General features: G+C 42.9%; 1 protein-coding gene across 1 annotated transcript in view; it reads right to left on the minus strand.

Annotated features, from left to right (window-relative positions):
* The window catches only part of CAPN5 (calpain 5), a 155,253-nt gene that overhangs the window by 55,417 nt on the left and 80,230 nt on the right, over positions 1-19,606 (minus strand). Inside the window, exon 3 of the mRNA XM_036742447.1 lies at positions 10,395-10,526. Coding sequence (XP_036598342.1) covers positions 10,395-10,526 — 132 coding nt within the window. The remainder of the gene's footprint in view (positions 1-10,394; positions 10,527-19,606) is intronic.

Consider the following 19,606-nt stretch of genomic DNA (forward strand, 5'->3'; position numbering starts at 1 on the left):
CTGGCCTTTAGCTGTCTCATCTGTAAAATGGGGCTGCTTGGCCTTTCTGTCATTTCCTTGAAATGAAGGCCTTTTTAACTCTGTTCTTAGGCTGAATGCGCCCCGAATTCAGACTCAGTTTCATCTCCAAAGTCAGTCTCACACTTTGGTTCCAAACGAGGTGCTAACCCCAGCTGTATACTGAGCTCTGACAATGATGCCAGGCAGAAAGAAATCTGATGCTGGTCACAGACTGAGCATGACCTTGACAGTAGGCCCTGACCTTGACCTGAGATCCTGACCTGGTCTCCAGCTGCGCTCCAACTTGTTTCCCAGTCTCAATCTAGACCCAAGTGCTAAAGATCCAACCTGAAGTTAATATCAGCATTACACTAGAAAACAGGTCCATTAACTTCTAATTAAACTAGGTCTCAGTTCCTCTCCAGACTGCATTCCTGACTTTATGGAGTCATCAAAACCTCTTCACCCTAGGAGCTCACAGACCCCTAGACTTCACACAGCCGGCCCCTCTCTCTGATTGGCTGCCTCCTTCCAGAGCCTCTACTTTAAGGAAGACACCCAAGCTACTCATGTCTTCATTCCTCTCCAGAAATACTATACTCCTGGCTCTACAGACTTTGGCTACCAACCGAACTGGCCCACAATGACCTGTCTCCCACCACTGAATTCATACACCAGCTTAGGTTCAAGAATCTGGGAGTGACCTCAGAGGGCATCTACTTCAAGGGTTGTTAACCCGAGGTTCACAGGTCTCCAAGGAGTTCATAGATAGATTCTTGGGGTTAAGGAAAAAGTTCTATATTTTCACTAACTTCTCACTGAAATTTAGCATTTCCTTTCACTATGAATATGGCCAAAAACGTGATTCTGGGAAATGATCTTTCCACAGGCTTCAGCAGACTGCTAAAGCGTCTATGAAACAAAAAAGCTTAAGAATTCCTCACCTAGTCCAACCTCCCTCCCAAGGAAGGAATTTCCCCCATAACACACCTGTCAGGAGATCATCCAGCCTCTGCTTGAATACATCCAGTGACAGGGAGCTCAGTATTTAACAAGGAGAGTCCATTACTTGTTGGGCAGCTTAGGTTGATAGAAAGTTCTTCTTTATGTTCAGCCAGAATTATTTTCCCTGTCACTTCCCTCTGGCTAGTCCTGATCCTAGCCTTTGGAGCCAGGCAAACCAAGTCTAATCCCTCTTCCCTAGGACAGACTTGCAGATAATTTAGGACAACTATCGTGTCCCCTATAATCTCTTTTCCAGGCTCCTCAGAACCCCTAGCTCCTCCAATTAATTCTCTGAGCCAAATCACTTAGCAATTAAGCCTAATCACTCTTATACTCCTATGCCGGCAAAGCTTGATAGGGCTAAAGTCTTATTCTGGCACAGAGGTGACCTTGGGCTCCTTGGAGTTCATGTCATAGGAACACAAGCCCTGCTCGACCCCATGAAGGTGGATGTTCTTTAGACAGAGAGAGGTCTGCCAGTGGGCTCTGTGTTTTGTCACAGGCTACCCTAACAAGGCTCAGAGATGCTAAAAATTAGAAGGTAAAGTGAGGATAAGTATATTAGGGAGAAAGTCACAGTAACTCATAGACTATGACTAAGTCCTGAAAGAATCTGCCTCGGTGAAAGGAGCTCCCATAAGAATGAAACCACGGATCCATCCGTGTGCTAATAAATATTTAACAACTGGCTGGGGCGGGAAGGGGGAGATATGCACATGACACATTTTTAAGTTTAATCTCCATTACTAACATATTCTCTATCACCCTCTTAAGTCCAGAAATTCAACCAAACAATAAATCAGCTGCCCCATTTTGGAGCATTTTATCATTTCCAAGGTGTAAATGCTCACACTGAAAATTTAACGATTGGTTCGGTATGAGATGGACTCTAGCAGCCCCTGCATGGATTCCTGGAAAGTTGTGAGTCCTTTTGCTCCTGGAAGATTGAGTTCCCCTAAGATAAGTAATGAATCGATAAGCAACCATTTACTAAATCCTGCTAAGAGGTAGCATGCTGTAGGGGACCCTTAGTCTCTTTCCAGTTCTAGGTCCTACAGTGACAACTGGCTTTCCACAGGCTGGTAGCTTTGCTTCCACAGCAAACCACTGGAGGGCAGCACTTACAAAGACATTAAAAAACCCATGGCAACTTGTCTTTTTCTATCTGGGACAGTCTTCCTGTCCCCAAAACATTCCCTCCAGTGGAAAAAAAAAAATGCCCCTTGTTCGTACAGAGCCACTGGCTTAGATCTGCTCCCTATGGAAAGAAACAGTGGCACCCTGGGCTCTTCTTGTGAAGTACTAAGTATCAACTCCCATTTTTATAGAGCGTGTAGATTTGCAAAGGGTTTCCCTCGAAGTACCCTGTGAAGGAAAGGATGCCACTAGGGAAACAGGCTTAGCCTTTCCCATGGTCACACAGCTTTGTGTTATTCGGTACCTACTGGGGACACAAAGGAAGGCAAAAACACTATCCCTGCCTTCTCACAGCCCAAAGGAAGACGGGGGGAGGAGGGAAAGAGAGACGACATACAAACAATTACATTTAAACTATTTGTGGAAAGGAGAAATTGTGTATCCAGAACTCCTGACAAACACGTGTGTGTGTGTGCGTGTGTGTGTGTGTCTCTCTCTCTCTCTCCAGCCACCCCACCATGCCATATTCACCCCAGTCTCTTACAGGTTGAACTGGTAACGCAGGGAAAGACTTCATGGAAGAGGTGAAAGCTGGGTGGTTGCCAAAAAGACAGAGAGGAAACTGCCCTGCCAGCAACAGGAAGAGTATGGCTGGAATATTCTGCTCCACTGAATTCAGCAAAGAGCTATGTTGTCTACACAGCACTGTGGTCGATCGATTGTAGATTTAGTTGGAAAGGAGCTTAGAGGCATTCAGTTAGTAAGTGTGAGATAAGATCTGAACTCAGATAGGGAGGTCTCACACTCCAGCAAAGGGATAGGACATGACAAACTATACAATGGACAGCATTACATCCATACATTAGAGGACAATCAACATGTTATGTGACGCATCAGTTGGTTTAAAAAGTCTTTCTTATGGAAGCTCACAGACAGCTTCCCAGAGGAGGTAGAATTTGAATGGGGGTATCAAAAGCATGAGGGTAGCTAGGTGGTGCCATGAATGAAGTGCCAGGCCTGGAGTCAGGAAGATCGGAGTTCAAATCTGGCCTCAGACACCAACTAGTTGTGTGACCCTGGGCGAGTCACTCAACCCTGTTTGCCTCAGTTTCCTCATCTGTAGAATGAGCTGGAGAAGGAAGTGGCAAACCACTTTGCCAGGAAAACCCCAATAAGGGCACAGAGAGGCAGATACGACTGAAACAACTGAACAATAATAACATTAAAGCATGAGTAGGATGTCATTAAGCAAAAAGGGTATTTCAAACACAGGGAATAGCTTGACCAAAAAAATATGGAGGCAATTTAGAAGCAACGAGTAAATCAGTTTAACTGAAGCATGGAGCATATGAAAAGGAGTCATCTGAGCTGAGACAGAGTAATAACCGCTTGGAGCATAACAGCGGTTTGTAATAGGCCTTGAACGCCAAGCAGAAGAGCTTGTGCTTTCTTCTGTGGGCAGTAGGGAGCCAGTGATGATGACTCCCATCTCTACAGCACTTGGGGGTTTACAAAAGTCTCTTTTCCTGAGAAGTCCCTCGAAGGCTGTGCAAACAGTATTTTCTCCATTTTGAGATGAAGAAAATGGTTCAAAGAGGGGGAAGGGACTTGTCCAAAATCACCCAGGTACTAAGTGACAAAACTCTGTTTTCTGACTCGGAGGCCAGTGTTCCCTCCCCTCCCATCATCGTGCCCTCTTCTAGACACTGGAAGGACAACCACCTCTTCCACAATGAGCACATAGGAAGTCTTCTTCCTCCCACCCCATCCCCACCTTCTCAAAACAGATTAAGAATTGCAGCTTCTCTCTAAAGAGCCTAGTCCTTTTTGCAACATAACCCCTAACCCCCTGAGACTAGTCTGAAGGCTATGGTGTTTGTTTTGTCATTGTGTGGTCCCCTTCCCATACTGTGTGGCCTGAAGTTTTGGTGAAAGGTTTTAAATGCTAAAGATTCCCAAGCATCGTGGCTCTGGGACATTCACAGCAATGCCTCACAACAGTGAAACTGAGGCACAGAGAAAGAAAGCTTCCTGCCTAACATGAGCCATAGAGCAGGAAGGGGAGATAGACCTGGATGCCCAGAATCCTTAGCTCACCAATAATCACTTATATTTATATAGCACTTCAAGGCTGGCAAAGTATGTCATGTGCCTGGTTTCCTATAGCAACTCACAATAACTCTACAAAGAGCTACCATCAGAATTATGATTCTCATACCTCCGGATCAGTAAATTTAGATTGGGTGAGGTCAGGTGACTTGCCCACACTCACACAGCTAGTACCAGTGGAGGGATTTGAACCTAGCTCTCTTCTGGGTCCAAGTTCTGTTTACTACACCATGTTGTCTTGCATAGGAGCCAGACACAGCTTCTCTGGGCCTTCCAGAAGGGTGTATGATGGTGCTCTAGAAGGTTTCTAGGCAAAAATGAAGGGAGGAAGGGGAGGGAGGGAGGGAAGGAAGGAACCTTTCAAGATTACTGGGCTCCAGGCAAGAAGGAAATGTTGCTCCTGGATACCCTAATCAGATTAGTACCTTAAAAGGGCTGGGAAACCATAGAATGTCAGAACTGAAAGAGACCTTAGGACACAATGTCAGACCTGGAAAGGACCTCAGAACACAGAAGGTCAGACCTGGAAAGGACCTCAGAACATAGAATGCCAGAGCTGGGAGGCCCTCAGAACACAGAATGTCAGAGCTGGGAGAACCCTTAGAACACTGAATGTGAGATGTGGAAGAACCTTAGAACACAGAATGTCAAAGCTGAGAGGGCCCTTAAAACATAGACTGTCAGAGCTGGGAAAGATCTCAGAACACAGAATGTTAGCACTGGAAGGGGCCTTAGAATACAGAAGGTTAGGATATAGAACGAGATGTTTAAAACTGAGGCCCAGAGGGGGAAACTACCTAGCTCAAAGCAGCTTTCACTAAACTGAACTAGCTGAAATCTGGGCTTATGGCCAGTGTTTCTAAAGAAAGTCCATGTAACTCTCCTTCACACACAACTTCTCCTATGTCCCTGCACCTTGATTCCAGCCCCTGTCCACTCCAAATCCTATAAACATTCCAAACCCCTAAACATTTTGGCCAGGCTTCAGAAGAAACAAAAATACAGGAAATTCCTGGTCCATAAACCAGCTTTTCCCTGTTCCAATGGCCACAATCCAAACCCCATCTCCTTGACCAGCAGCTTTGTAAGAACACAAGACAAGGCACCAGTCAGCTATCAAAAGAACATGAAGTTTCCATACCCCTCAATGCCTCCTGCACGTGATGTCAGATGATCTTCCTGAACCCCTAATTTACTCCAAACCCTTCAAAGACACTTGATTGCCTGAATGATAAAGTCCAGATTCTCTAAGCTGGCATTCAAGGCCTAACATTTGTACCCAACATTTCTTATCTCCCATTACTTCCCTCCATTCATTCTATACTCACATCAAACAGCATTAGCCTTCTCCATCCCCCATCCTATCCGCCCCCACCCCAAGAATTCTACTCACGGCCTTTGGCCTCCACTGTCCCTATGCCTAGAATTGCCTCACTTCCCCAATCCTTGCCTGCTGGGTTTCAAACCCATCCATCAAGGCCCAGCTCAGGTGATTCCTCCTCCAGCAAGCATACCTTGATCCCACTAACCCCTCAGCTATAAATAATCTCTCCATCCATTAACTCCAACAAGGCTTTGCTTGTTCTTCTAGTGGGGCCCATAAAACATTCTCCTAATTCATTTGTATCCATGTTTTGCCTTTCTTACTATATTATAAAGCCTTTGAGGGTAGGGCCTGTTTTCTTCTTTGTGTCTCCCTCAGCAACTGAAATAGTTATTTGCTCATTAAATGCTGAATTAATTAATTCTATAGTGTATCCAAAGGCATTTTTAATGTGAAGATTGAGTAAGCTCTTAAGTGATCTCTACCCCACCTCCATCCAGTCTCAATCTGTTGGCAGAGTAAAAAGAATACTGGACTCGGGGGTCAGAAGACCTGGGGGTCAAATCCTGGCCCTGCCACTCACTAGACACATGACAGTAAACCAGTCATTTGCCTTTTTCATCAATAGTGAAATTAAATGGTTGAATTAGATAATCGTCAAGGCCCCTTTCAACTCTAACAGTCTATAATTCTGTCTTCAAGTATTTAAAGGGTTGTCCTATGGAAAAGAAATTAGATTTAATTCAATTTGACCCCCAGAGTTAGAAGCAATGGGGCAGATATTGCAGAAAGGTGATTTTTAAGAAGGAATGAATGAGGGGGTCGCTAGGTGGTACAGTGGATAGAGCACTGGCCTTGGAGTCAGGAGGGACTAATTTCAAATCCAACCTCAGACACTTGACACGTACTAGCTGTATGACCCCGGGCAAGTCACTTAACCCCAACTGCCTTGCCAAAAAAATTTTTTTAAAAGAGAATGAAGGGAAAAGTTCCTAACCATTAGAGGTATATTAAAATGGAATAGTCTATAAAAGAAGGTCTTTATTAGAAGAGGGGGGGAAGTGTTTGGGAGACAGAGAGAAGAAAAAAGAAGACCCAATGAAACATTTTTTTTTAAACACATAGAAGAAAGCACAAGGAATTTGAGAAGGGTGCATGGACAAAAGGAGAATGTTTGGTGTTAAATTTAATATATACTTTTTAAAAAGCATAAGCGGTATATGAGAGATTTATAGTTTCATGCAAATCCTTTTTATATTCTTTTTTTTTTGCATAAGGAAATGTTCATGTCTATCTGCTAGACTCCTCCTCCTTCCAAGTCCAATGAGGTGTTAGCTCCTTCATGAGGTCATACCTGTTCTCTCTACCTGTAAGTGATCCCTCCCTGCCCAATGACCTAACAAAGGTTACCTATCACATCCTAACTTATAGTCTTGTGTGTGTGTGTATGTGTGTGTGTGTGTGTGTGTGTGTGTGTGTGTGTGTAAGCTGAATTATAAGCTCCCTGAGTCTAGGCACTGTACTGCCTATACTCATGATATGCATCATTATACATATACATCGTTAAATCCTAAGTGCTAGGGACAGTAGACTGCACATAGTAGGTGCTTAACAAATACTTACTGAATTGAATTTGACTTACAAAGCCATGTTTCCACAAGTTGTTTATTTCTTTTTAGGAACTCTGTTTTTGATTAAGCCATACTGCCATCAAGTGGACAATGGCACTACCCAGTGAATGGCCAGCCTGGTAAGAGGAAGAGCTGGACATGTTTTACTACTCACTTATCTTTCTTTTACTAGGAATGCCTGAACCTAAATATTAACCAGTACAATTAATAACTATAATTTACTGGATTGGCAGATAATTATAGAAGAAAATCAAAAGAAATATAAACACCTGGGCACAAATAGGTACTATCCTCACTGTTCCTTAATTAATTGTTATCAATCACCATTTACTTTCATCTTGTTTTTCAGCCATCTAAAGTTGAATGCTCCCCCTTCAACTCATTCTGACGATCTTAAAGTAACCTCATCAGGGAGCAGACATGGCCCCTGATAGCCTTAGCGCTCTGGCAGCTTCCACAGGTGGTGGATGAACTCTGGGTGATTTCTCTCTGTCTGCTAGGAGTCAAAACACCCTCACAACTTCTCAGTTTCTTGTTATAGAATCACTCCCTTATAGAATCCTGTCACTTCTCTGCTCACGTACAAGCACTAAAGCAAGTACCCAAAGATTCCAACTCTCCTTTCTGGGGGCACACCCTTTTCCATAACCCTTCTGGGAACCGAGGCCAGAAGGAAACAAAAGAGGAAGAAAAAAAGAAAGAGACCACAAGAAACGAGAGTCCCCTAAATTATCTGTTTCCCAACATGAAACCCTGGGTTATCTTTTTTCATTCAAAAGGCAAATATTTCTCCATCTTTCAGTCTTTGAAGCCAGAGTAAGGAAAAAGCGCTTTGCACAGAGCAAACACTTAAATGTTTGTTAATTTACGATGGTAGGTGGATTGGGACTTCAGAGATCATTTAATCTACCTCACCCCATTTTACAGATGAGGAACACCGAGGTCCGGACATTTTAAATCCTTTGCACAAAGTCACACAAGGTAGTAAGTACCAGGGCAGAGATTTAAAACAAAGTCCTCTGACTCCAAATTCGGGGCTCTTGTCATGATAGCACATTGCCTTGGCAACAACTGGACTGAATCAAAGGAAGGAGCTCCAAATGTTTGGAATATTCACTCATCACCTCTACGAGTTTTGAAAATGCTCACAGAATGACCAATAAGTCCCTAAATCTATCAACACTTCTCCCTCGGTCTACCTTTCTCCTTGGTTAATGAGGCTCTACATAAGCTCTGGGTCACGGAACCTTGAAACGAGTACACATGTGGGCAGGATGGTTCTATCTGAAATTCACACCCTCTTAAGTGTCCTTGGACCTCATGAGCCTGTACCATTTTCCAGAAACATCCTAAAATCCACTTGACACTGGGGGATGATGGGCCCCCTCTCATTCTGAATTTCTACTTTTTTTCCCCTGTATTACAATTCCTATGATATTAATGAAGTTTCATTACTTCACCTCTCAACATCTCAGATTCCCCACCTGTAAAATGGGAAGCTTGGGCTACATGGTCTCTAAAGTCTAAAATTTGTGACAACTCCCAGCTCTCCTTTGCTTTGAATAAGAACAGCAGCTCATATCTCTGTAGCACTCTGCTTACAATAACCCTGAGGCACCTAGTGTAACTATTCCTTTCCTACAGAGGAGGCACCTGGGATTTAGAAAAAAAAAAAAAGTTAAATAAGTTGTCCAGCATCACAGAGTCAATATGTGCTGGGGACAGGACTTGAGCCCATGTCTTGACTACACCATGATAGCTCTCAAATGCAAGTACTATTATCTCTTATTTTACAGAGGGTGAAACTGGGGCACAGAAAAAGCAAGCCTTGGGTTCCTTAGCTAGGACATGCCCAGGCCAAGTCTTGAGGTCATTTCTCAGTTAACTTGTAATATAACTTGCTTGTACATAGTTATCTGCTCATTGTCATTCCCATTAGATTGTAAGCTCCCGGAGGGCAGGGAGGGACTGTCTTTTGCCTCTTTTCGTATCCCCAGCACTTAGCACAGCACCTGGCACACAGCAGGTATTTAATAAATGCTAGTTGACTGACTGATCCCAATGCCTACTCTATCAAGCTGCCCTTCCTTCTAACATTTCCATACTAATGACTTGGCTAGCTAGCATTTCTATTGCTTTACAAACGTGATCTTATTTAATCCTCACAGCAAGTCTGGCCCAGAAAGGTTAAGAGAACTTGCTCTGGCAAAAGGGCCAGGATTAGAACCTCTGAGGCCAAATTCACCAAGCATTTTTTCCCCTGCACCAAGGTGCTTCCCAAATATCTTACCACACCCAAACTCTGCATCCAGTCATTCTGCACGGTCACACGAGCAATGAAGGTCAGGCCCAGGCAAGATTATTGGGCTGCTCACTCCCTGCTCTGCCTCCCCACCACTGCCTTTTCCCCTCATGGGTACCTTCTCCCCTTCAACCACCCCCCTGCCTTCTAACTCCCCTGTTTGTTTTATTTTCCTTTACCAGTCTATAAGCTCATTGAGAGTAGGGACTGTTTTGTTTTCCTTGTTTTTTTTTTTTTTATCACCTCCCACCCCACCTCTTAAAACTTGGTCCATAGTAACAGCTCAATAAATTATCTGTCCACCCATCCATCCTCCTATCTAGCCACCATCTATCTAGCCATCCATCCATCATCTATCTGTCTATCCATCATTTATCTCTCGGTCCACCTGGTGGTGTAATGTATAGAGCACTGGGCCTGGAGTCAGAAAGACCCGAGTTCAAATCTGACCTTGAACCCTTCCTAGCAGGGTGACCCTGGGCAAGTCACTCAACCTCTTTCAGATTCTTTGACTGGGGATAATAACAGCACTTACCTCACAGGGTTATCGTGAGGTTCAAATGAGATAATATTGTAAATCTGTAAAGCACTTAGCACAGTACATGGCACAAAACAGGTGCTATATAAAGAATAATTCCCTTCCCCCTCTTCTTCTATCTACCTATCTATCTCTCTATCTACCTACCTATCTACCTCATCTATCTATCTATCATCTCTCCAATCTATTATCTACCTATCTAATCTATCAACCTATCTCATCTATCTATCTACCTACTTCATCTATCTATCTACCTACCTTATCTATCTATCTCCACAGCTTAGCTGCATTCTAAGATTTCTTCAGGAAATGAGCCAGGGTACAAACAGTGTCAGCAAACCACCTTACCTTCTGCCACAAGCCCTCCCGTGAAGCCAGAGCTGAGCAGGCGGCCACAAACCAGCAGTTTCCCACCTGGCCCTGGTGCAAATCATGAGAACTGATGCCATCCACAAAGAGGCGAGGGTTCTCACAGATGTCCTACAAGAAACAAGAGAAAAGTAAGTAACATGAGAGAAAGAAAAAAAATTGTTGCTACCGACACATAAAAAAATTGCAATGCCCCATTTATAGAGTGCTCATGTGAAAAATGAAAGTATGGAAGACAGAACCCATGACACTCAGGAGCAGTGAGGCTGACTCCTCAAAACCTATTCTCTCAGAACTTGATGTTTTCCCCAAGCCCAGCTGTTCATCTCTTATTTTTCCTATTATCTCTGGCTTAATTCCATCTGCATATTCCACCTACACCTCACAATTGTCCAAAACTGGAGTCATCTTTCCCTCCAAATATATTCGTCCTTCCAACATCTCCATTTGGGTTATTGGTAGCACCATTCTTCCAGTCAGCCAGGCTTAGAACCCTATGATTATCTTTGACTCTTCCCTTTCCCTTTCATTTGTATATAGTCACTAATCTTGTGACTTCTTCTACAATGTAACTCCAGCACCCTCCTCTCTGCTCCCACTGCCACTACCCCATGTCAGATTCTCATCATCACATACCTAGACTATGTCCTTGCCTCCAGTCTCTTTCCATTTTCCAATCCATCCTTCACATACTGCCTGAATGAATCATCTTCTCAAGAAATAGGTATGACTTTGTCACTTTTCTGCTTAAGAACATTCACTGGCTCCCTTCTGCTACATGATAAAATACAAACCCCATAGCCAGGAATTAAAAGGTCAGCCATAATCAGGATCCAACATAACTTTCTAGACTTTATCCTTCCCTGGTTCCCCTTCATGCACCCTATGTAGCTGGATTCTTTCTTTACCACGGCCCAAACATGTGAGATACTATAAGCTGACAACTGACTTACCAATAACTGTAATTAATTGTATATTAATGGACAGATCAAATCACTGCAAGAACTCACTTCCAACAATATATGTTTATTAAGTATCTGCTGTGTGCTTGTTGATGGGGGGGGGGGGGGGCCAGGCAGGAAGGAAGTTTTAATAAGACAAGAGTTCTTACATTCACTGAGTTTATGGTCTAGCATGGAATCGGAAAATCAGGATTCTATTTTGTTATGCTTCTATGGCACTGCTGCAAAAGTCTGTGGGCACACTGGATATTCCTATGCTGAATGACTATGGGAAACTTAGCAGCCTTCAGGCCAAACTATGGCAAGGTTTGTATGACTTTTTATGAATCAACTATCTATTAATATCTTACCCTTTTCTCTAAATATTCTAAGAAGCCCACATGGCTGCTGGGAATCACTGGTTCCACTTTGCATACCTTCATTTACCTTGTCTACTTTGTATACCTCCACTAACCTTCCAACTTTGTATAATAACTTCGTTTGTCTTGCCTATTTGGTACTTTTCTCAGTTGACATTTTTATTTCTTCAGAAGAAAAGCCATATTCAGCCTGGTGCAGTCTGGAGAGAAGCTGCCTCCTTTAACAGCTGTAAAAAATAAAGCTATGCCTTGGTTAAGGAGAAATTACAGTGCTCTGGGTAAATTCTTCAACACTGTAACAAGTCTGCCACTTTCACACAGTACTTTGCATCTCTTGAATGCACTTAGCATGTACTATTGGGTATTAAAGTTATCTGTGTATGTCTCAACTACCTTACTAGTCTTAGCAAAATTTGGTCCCTTCCCAACAGTGAACTGCTTAATTAATGCTAATTAAAGTGTTTCATTAACACTAGTGAATCAGAAAGCAAGAGGTAGCAGTGTGCTCTATATTCACTCAGATTTGCAGTCAGTAAACCTGCATTCAAATCTCAGCTCTGCTTCCTGGGTCATCTTTTAGTAACTGAACCTCACTCTCCCACAGAATGGAAGAGGACTGGATGGTGATAGCTGACATGTAGCAGGTTACATACATTATCTCACTGGATACCCACAAGAAGGCTGTAAGGGACTACAGGTCTTATTAATGAGGTGCTTGTGCTTGGACCCCAATTCCAAGATCACATTTCTCCCTAGCCTCAAAACACTATCCCTGGCAGTTTTCTCCACAGCCCAAGGACACTATGCTTAGCACTAACTCATGAATTGGTCCCAGTAAGACAAACTACCCTTCCCTGAAATTACTCTTGAGTGGGCCCCAGTAAAACAAACTATCTCTCCCCATCACAGGAACAAGCTGACCTCTGAAGAAATTCTCTTGTAAAAACAGGACTATCTTGTAACCACAGAATTATCGTGTATTGATTCCCAGAGTTATCATATTCAATCCAAAAGTCAAGCTATAGACATCAATTCTCAAAGCTATTTTGCTATAGACATAAACAGACCATAAATACACCCCTGAGAAACCCCTTCCCCTGGTTTCCAGCAGTGAATGATTCCTGTGGCCAAGGTTGTAAGTTATCACCTAATTAGCATATCTGCCAGATAATCCACCACTTTCCCATGTAAGCTTTAGCATCATTCCTGTTAAATGGCAAGCTCCTTAGGGAGCTCTGCCCACCATATTGGCCTTACAATAAACCTTTGCCACCCTGACTTAAAGAATGCTTGAGCCCATGAATTCATTCCAGATGACCCTGTCCAGTACTCTGGTCTTTGGGGGTTCCCTGAACCCCTTAAACTGCAACATTTCCAGTATCTAGTATTTTCCAGAGGGAGAAACTGAGGATCAGAGTTTAAGTGACTTGCCCACGGTCCCAAAGCTCGGAAAGTGTTTTGAAAGGGATTTAAATCAGGTTTCTCATGATTCCAAGTCAACCTCCCATAGTTACGATCCATAAAGTCGCTCCCCAGCTCTACGTCTATGAAGGGGAGGGAAAGGAAGGGAACAAGCCTTTATCAGGTGTCCACTCTGTGCCGGGCACTGTGCTACGTGCTTCACAAATATTATCTGTCTCTTGGGATCCTCACAACAACCCAATGGGTTGAGTGCTGTTATTATCCTCCTTTTACAGCTGAGCAAACCGAGTTAGATAGAGGTGAAGTGTGACTTTCCCCAGGATCATTATTTGAACTCGGCTCTTCCTGACTGTGGACCCAGTGTTCGAACTACTATGCCACCTAGTGGTCTGAACTGTGAAACCTAAATGAGGAAGTCAAAGCCTTACTTTATGTTATTGAACCATCAAAAGGGGATGTGGAATGAGCCCGAAAGGGCCCGTATATAGAATGGGTATGTGCCTATGTTGATCATGGCTGTGAGTGTACATGAGAATTCTGTGGGTACTGAGGAGTCACCAAGGAGCACATTAAAGTACCCATGGAAACAAGTTAAAGAATGCCCACCAATAAGTTTAATGTGAAGGTATATGTAGAACCTATATCAGATTACATGTCATCTTGGGGGGTGAGGAGGGAGGAGGGGAAGGGGAGAAAATTTGGAACTCAAAAATTTGTGGAACTGAGTGCTGTAAACTAAAAATAAAAAATAAATTAAAAGGATGCCCACCAAGGGCAGAGACCCAAGCATGATCATGGACTGGGCTGATAAGCAGAAAAGACAAGGTGCTAGGCTAGGCTACATGCTCTAGGCTCTGCAGCTCCCAGCTGATAAGAAGCTGACCCCGACAGCACAAAAAGGACTTTTATTTGCAGAAGCTACATGAGGCTCTCTGTGCAAAGTCAAAATGAGCCCGCTCAGATGGGATCTGCTGAACTGGCAAAACAAAAGCTCCATGTCTCTTTGATACTCTCTCCTCTATGCCCACCACCCTGCAAAGGCTTACTCTAATTGTGCATAAATGTATGTACTGAGAAAAAGACACACGGAAAAGGAGATCAAGAGAAACAGAGATTGACAAGGAGATATACACAGAGAACTAAAGAGATATAATCTTTAATAAGGGTTTGAGCTTCAAGATATATGGGAAATTAACATAAATACAAGGTGTACCAAAAGTTGTACTGTAATTTTCTGTTGTTAAAAGCTTACAATTTCAGTAAGACTTTTGGGACACTTTATACATAAGACAAAAAAATTCCTTCATGGATGAGTAGTCAAAGGACAGGAACAAACAGTTCTCAAAAGATGAATTGCAAATAATTACTAACCACATGAAAGATTACTCCAAATCGCCAACAATAAGAGAAAAAATTAAAAACCCTAAGTTTCACCTTATGCCTAGCAAGTTAGAAGAGATAACAAAAGATAGGAAAAGGTCAATGTTAGAAGGGTTCTGGGAAGACAGAAATACTAATATGCTGTTGTTAGTGGGAGTATAAACTGATCCAGTAATTCTGGAGAAAGAAATTTGGAATTATGCTAATTAAGTGACTAAAATATCCCACTTCCATACCTTCAGACTCTTACTAGCTGTGTGACCCTGGCCAAGTCACTCAACCCTGTTTGCCACAGTTTCCTCATCTGTAAAATAAGCTGGAGAAGGAAATGGCAAATCACTTCAGTACCTTTGCCAAGAAAACCCCAAATGAAGAGTCAGTCGCAAGTGAAAAACAACAAAGAGACAGAAAGAGAGCAAGGAAAATGAAGGAGAAAGACAGGCTATTCAAATAAGAGAAACAGGGATGGATTAAGGACACTTCCCCAGCCCCCTCCAGTCACCCAGTGGGTAAAGATGAAAAAATGAATGATTACAAACTTTTTAGTCAAACATTTTAACAGTTCCTATACTAAGGGGGCCCCCAACAGGCCAGGACACAGCTGTTCTCAATAGAACAAGCATACTAAACAATAATACCGTGCTGATGAAATCATATCCCTAAACCAAAAAAAAAAAAGTATAATATTTCAGCTAGGTTAAAAATATACATAAGTATATCCAAATAAGTAAATAAGTAAGAATCCAAGTATCCTTATATACCTAAACAAGTCTAAGATGGGGCAAGCTTTGATAGGCTGTAGTTCCTCTCAAAAGATCCCAAGGCTTTAGTAGACTACAGTCTCAATGAGCCAAGAGTATGATATGGCAGCCAAGAAAGTGAATGCAATGCACACTGCATTGAAAAGGCACAAGGTCCAAGAATATGGCAACGAGGATCCCACGGTACTTTGTTCCAACCAGCCCACATCTGAAGTACACCATGCTTTAGGAAAGGCATTGAGAAGCTGGATAGTGCAGTGACCGGCAACCAGAATGGTGAAGGGAAGTGAGAAGCCCTAGAAGAGAGAACAGTTATTCTCTCTTGGGTCACCTCAGTCTCCTTTGCTGGATCTTCATCCATGTTATTATGCCCACTACTCACAGGTGTCCTCCAAGGTTTGTTGTTTCAAAGGCCCTCTTCTCTTTTCTATGTTCTACTTTGGTGAGCTTATCAAGTGCCAAGTGCCAAGAACTGTATTATCATCTCTAAGCAGATGACTGCTATTGAGCCAGCCCTAGTCTCTCTCCTGATCACCAACTGCCTACTGGACAACTCAAACTGGATGTCCTGTAGACAACTTATATTCAATATATCCAAAACGGAACTCATTATCTTTCCCCCAAACCTTCCTCTCTTCTGAACTTCCTTGCTGTCAAGGGTACCACGATTCTTCCAGTCACCTGGATTTGCAACCTCAGTGGCATGCTTGGCTCCTCTTTCTCACTCACCATGCATATTAAAGGAGTTGTCAAATGTCATTTCTTTCTCTAAAATAGCTCTCACATGTATCTCCTTCTCTCTACTCTCATAGCCATAACATTAATTCATCAGGCCTTCATCACCTCTCACTTGGACTATTACAATAGCCTCCTGATTGGTCAACCAATTAGGGAGAAAAAATAAGACTTGTTTTGCATGGCACTAGATTCTAAAATCTCTTTCCACTCCAATCCATCCTCCATTTGGGTAACAAAGGGATATTTCTAAAAGCATAGGTCTGACTATATCGCTTCCCAACTCATTAACTCCAGCAGCTGCCTATTACTTCCAGGATAAAATATAAAATCTTTTGTTTAGCATTTAATGTTCTTCATGACCTGGCCCCTTCTTGCCTGTGGAAATATGTTTACCATAATTGCACATGTATAACCTATATCAGATTGTCTGCTGTCTTGGGGAATGGGGAGGGGAGGGAGGGAGGAAGAAAAACATTTGATACTCAAAATCTTATAAAAGTGAATATTGAAAACCAAAAAGAAAAAAGAAAAAGCATTGCCCTAAAAGAGAATAAAAATTCAACAATTCTTTTTAAAAAGTTTCAAAACATTAAGAAAAAGCTCAGTTCAAGTGTCACCTACTACAGGAAACCTTTCCTGGCTTTCCTCTCCAAGGCTACTTTCCATGTACTCTATGTTTATCTTATCTGTTCTAATTCAAAGATGTTAGAATGTAAACTCCTTGATTTTTCCTTGTATCCCTGGAGCTTAGAAGTATCTGGCACACAGTAAGTGCTTAATCAATTCTGGTCGACTATAAAAAGGGACTGAGAATGTTTAGCCTAGAGATGAGAAAAACTTAGAGGGGTCAAGAAAGTTGTCTGTAAGTGTTTGAATTTATCTCCTTGGTTCTGATTTATAGATGTTGTCTCCTCCATGGGGATCTAAGTTTGGGTTTTTTTTCCCCTGTATCCTCAGAGTTCAACACAGTGCTTAGGACATAGTAAATGCTTAATAAATTCTGGCTGATTGATTGAAGAGACTAGTAATGTTTATCCTGGGATTGAAAAGACTTAGAGGAGTCCAGATTCTTATCATCTAGTATTTGGACCATCATGTAGAAGGAGGATCAGTCTTATTCAGCTCGAAACCAGGGGTTAGAACTAGAAGCAATCGATGGTGGGAATGCCAAGAAGATAAATTTAGGCTTGATATCAGGAAAAGCTTCCTTACAATTAAAGTTGGTCCAAAGTAGAATGGGCTGCTTTGGGGGACAGTGGGCTCCTTTTTATTTGGAATTTTTGAGCAAAAGCTGGAAAATTACTAGTCAGGTAAGATTGTAGAAGAAATTCTTTATAAGATCGGGACTACATGACCACTGACATCTCTTAGAGATCTGTGTCCTTTAGAAGATCTATGTGAATCTGGTACTGCTCCAGGATCTAGACAAAGACCACTTCCCCAATCCCCAATGTAAACTAGTTAATGATAAGGCCATGACGTGAGTTTCTTCCATTCTTAGCTTCTCTGTGTCCTGTTAAAAGCTCAAACTCTGTAAGCCTCAATTTCCTTCTCTGGAAAATAGGAATAATCATATCTGTACTACCTACCCAGATGGCTGTGAGAAAAAAGCCTTGTGAAACTCAAAGCACAACAGAAATATTAGTTATCTTGTTCTTGAATGAATGAATTTTAAAAAGCTTTTGTTAAGCACTTCGTATGTGCCATGTTCTTAGGATACAAATAGAAAAAATAATCCCTTTTCTCAAGGAGCTCATATTCTAACATATATGGAAATTTTCAGCTCCAAGTCAGATGGAAAGGTCCCACGATCCTTCATGTGCAACAGCAAAGAAGACGATAATGCCTCTTCTTTAGTGGCATTTCCACTAATAAAACCACATCAGTTTCTAATATTGAGCCATTTGACAACGCCAAGGTCTTAGGTGGCAAGAACTTTTTTCCCTGGGTCTTCAGTAGCTGGGGCCATAACACTGATGGGAGCAATTGCCAGACTACATATCACAGGGGCAGCCACCCAGGCTGATTGCACCAGGTAGTAGGCTAGAAACAATGCTATTCCTTCCCAAAACTCCTGGGTTCCAGGAGCCCAAATGCTCTGTTTCCATCGGGGTCTGTAGGAAAAGTAGTCAAAGATGGTTTGACCTTTCTTTCCTAGCACATGCTGCCTTGTCTTTCAGCTAGGCTGGTTTGCCTGCCCCATGGGTAGCAGTTAGTTGGCAGCTGGTAGGGATGATTGGCCCCTTCTGCACAATACTTGCTTCTCGGGATGATGGTATGAGGGTTGGGCTGGGGGCCAGTGATCTGGGAGTGTGCTACCACTCCCGGAGCTCTTGTGCTTATCTGCTTATTGGTGGCATCTATTGGTAATGAAGAAGGTGGGTCCCTCCTCCAGAGTGATTTCTCCCCCTTACATAGGCTGGGCTAAGAGCAGGTCTGGTGTTTTGGGGAAGTAGTGTATTTCCAAAGCTCAGAGTCCTGGGCTGTCTCCATCAGAGTTTGAGAGGAGATGGTGGTCTCTCCTCCAACTCAAGACTTCACACATTGTAGGTTCTCTCTGGCTGTGGCCTCTCCCTCTGATTAGATCCCTCCTTCCAGGATCTCCATTTAAGAAAGTTGTCCAGGTTAGCGATATATGGACCTGAGTAGTGACTGTGTGTGACAGGAGAAAAAGAGATGGATGCAAAAGGAAATATTGAGGTCCAATTGCAAAAGATTTGGGAACTGATTAGATATCCAAGCCAACAGACACTTATTAAGTGCCTACTATGACGAAAGGTAGTTTTAGAGAAACCTGGCTAGACTTGTGTAAACAGATCAATCTGCTCAGAAACAACACTGGGAAGACGAACAGCTTTGAAAGACTTGGGAAGTCTGGTCAACCAAACAATGAGCCACAATGCTAGAGGTCCCATGATGAAGCCTGCCCCCCGGCTCCCGACAGAGAGGGGCTAGACTCGAAACCAATGCCCTAACTACTCTCCTGCCCTCCAGTCTTGCATCTGCAACTGCCTACTAGAAATCTCAAACTCAATACACCCCAAACTGAACTCATTATCTTTCCTCCCAAACTCTTCTGTCTTCTTGACTTCCCAATTACTGTTGAGGGTACCACCATTCACCCAGGCTCAAAATCCAAGTGTCATCCTTCGCTTCTTACTCTCTTTAAACCCACAGTCATTCAGTGGCCAAGTCCTATTGTTTCTACCTTCCCAACACGGCCCCTCCTTTCCTCTAACACTGTCACCACCCTAGTGCAGACCGTCATGCCTGGATAATTGCAGTAGCCTGCTGGTGGGTCTGCCTGCCTCAAGTCTCTCCCCACTCTAATCTATCATCCACCCAGCTGTCAAATTGAGCTTGCTGAAAGGCAAGTCTGACCATGTCACTCCTCTATCCAACAAATTCCAGTGGCTCCCTATTACCTCCAGCATCAAACAGAAAATCTGGTTTGGCTTTTAAAACCCTCCATAAACTGGCCCCTTCCAATCTTTCTAGTCTTCATACACCTTATCCCCTTTCCATGTACTCTGACTCTAGAAACTCTAGACATTTTCGCTTGCTGTCCA

This window comes from Trichosurus vulpecula, chromosome 2 (genome assembly GCF_011100635.1).
Source record: "Trichosurus vulpecula isolate mTriVul1 chromosome 2, mTriVul1.pri, whole genome shotgun sequence".
Taxonomy (NCBI): domain Eukaryota; kingdom Metazoa; phylum Chordata; class Mammalia; order Diprotodontia; family Phalangeridae; genus Trichosurus; species Trichosurus vulpecula.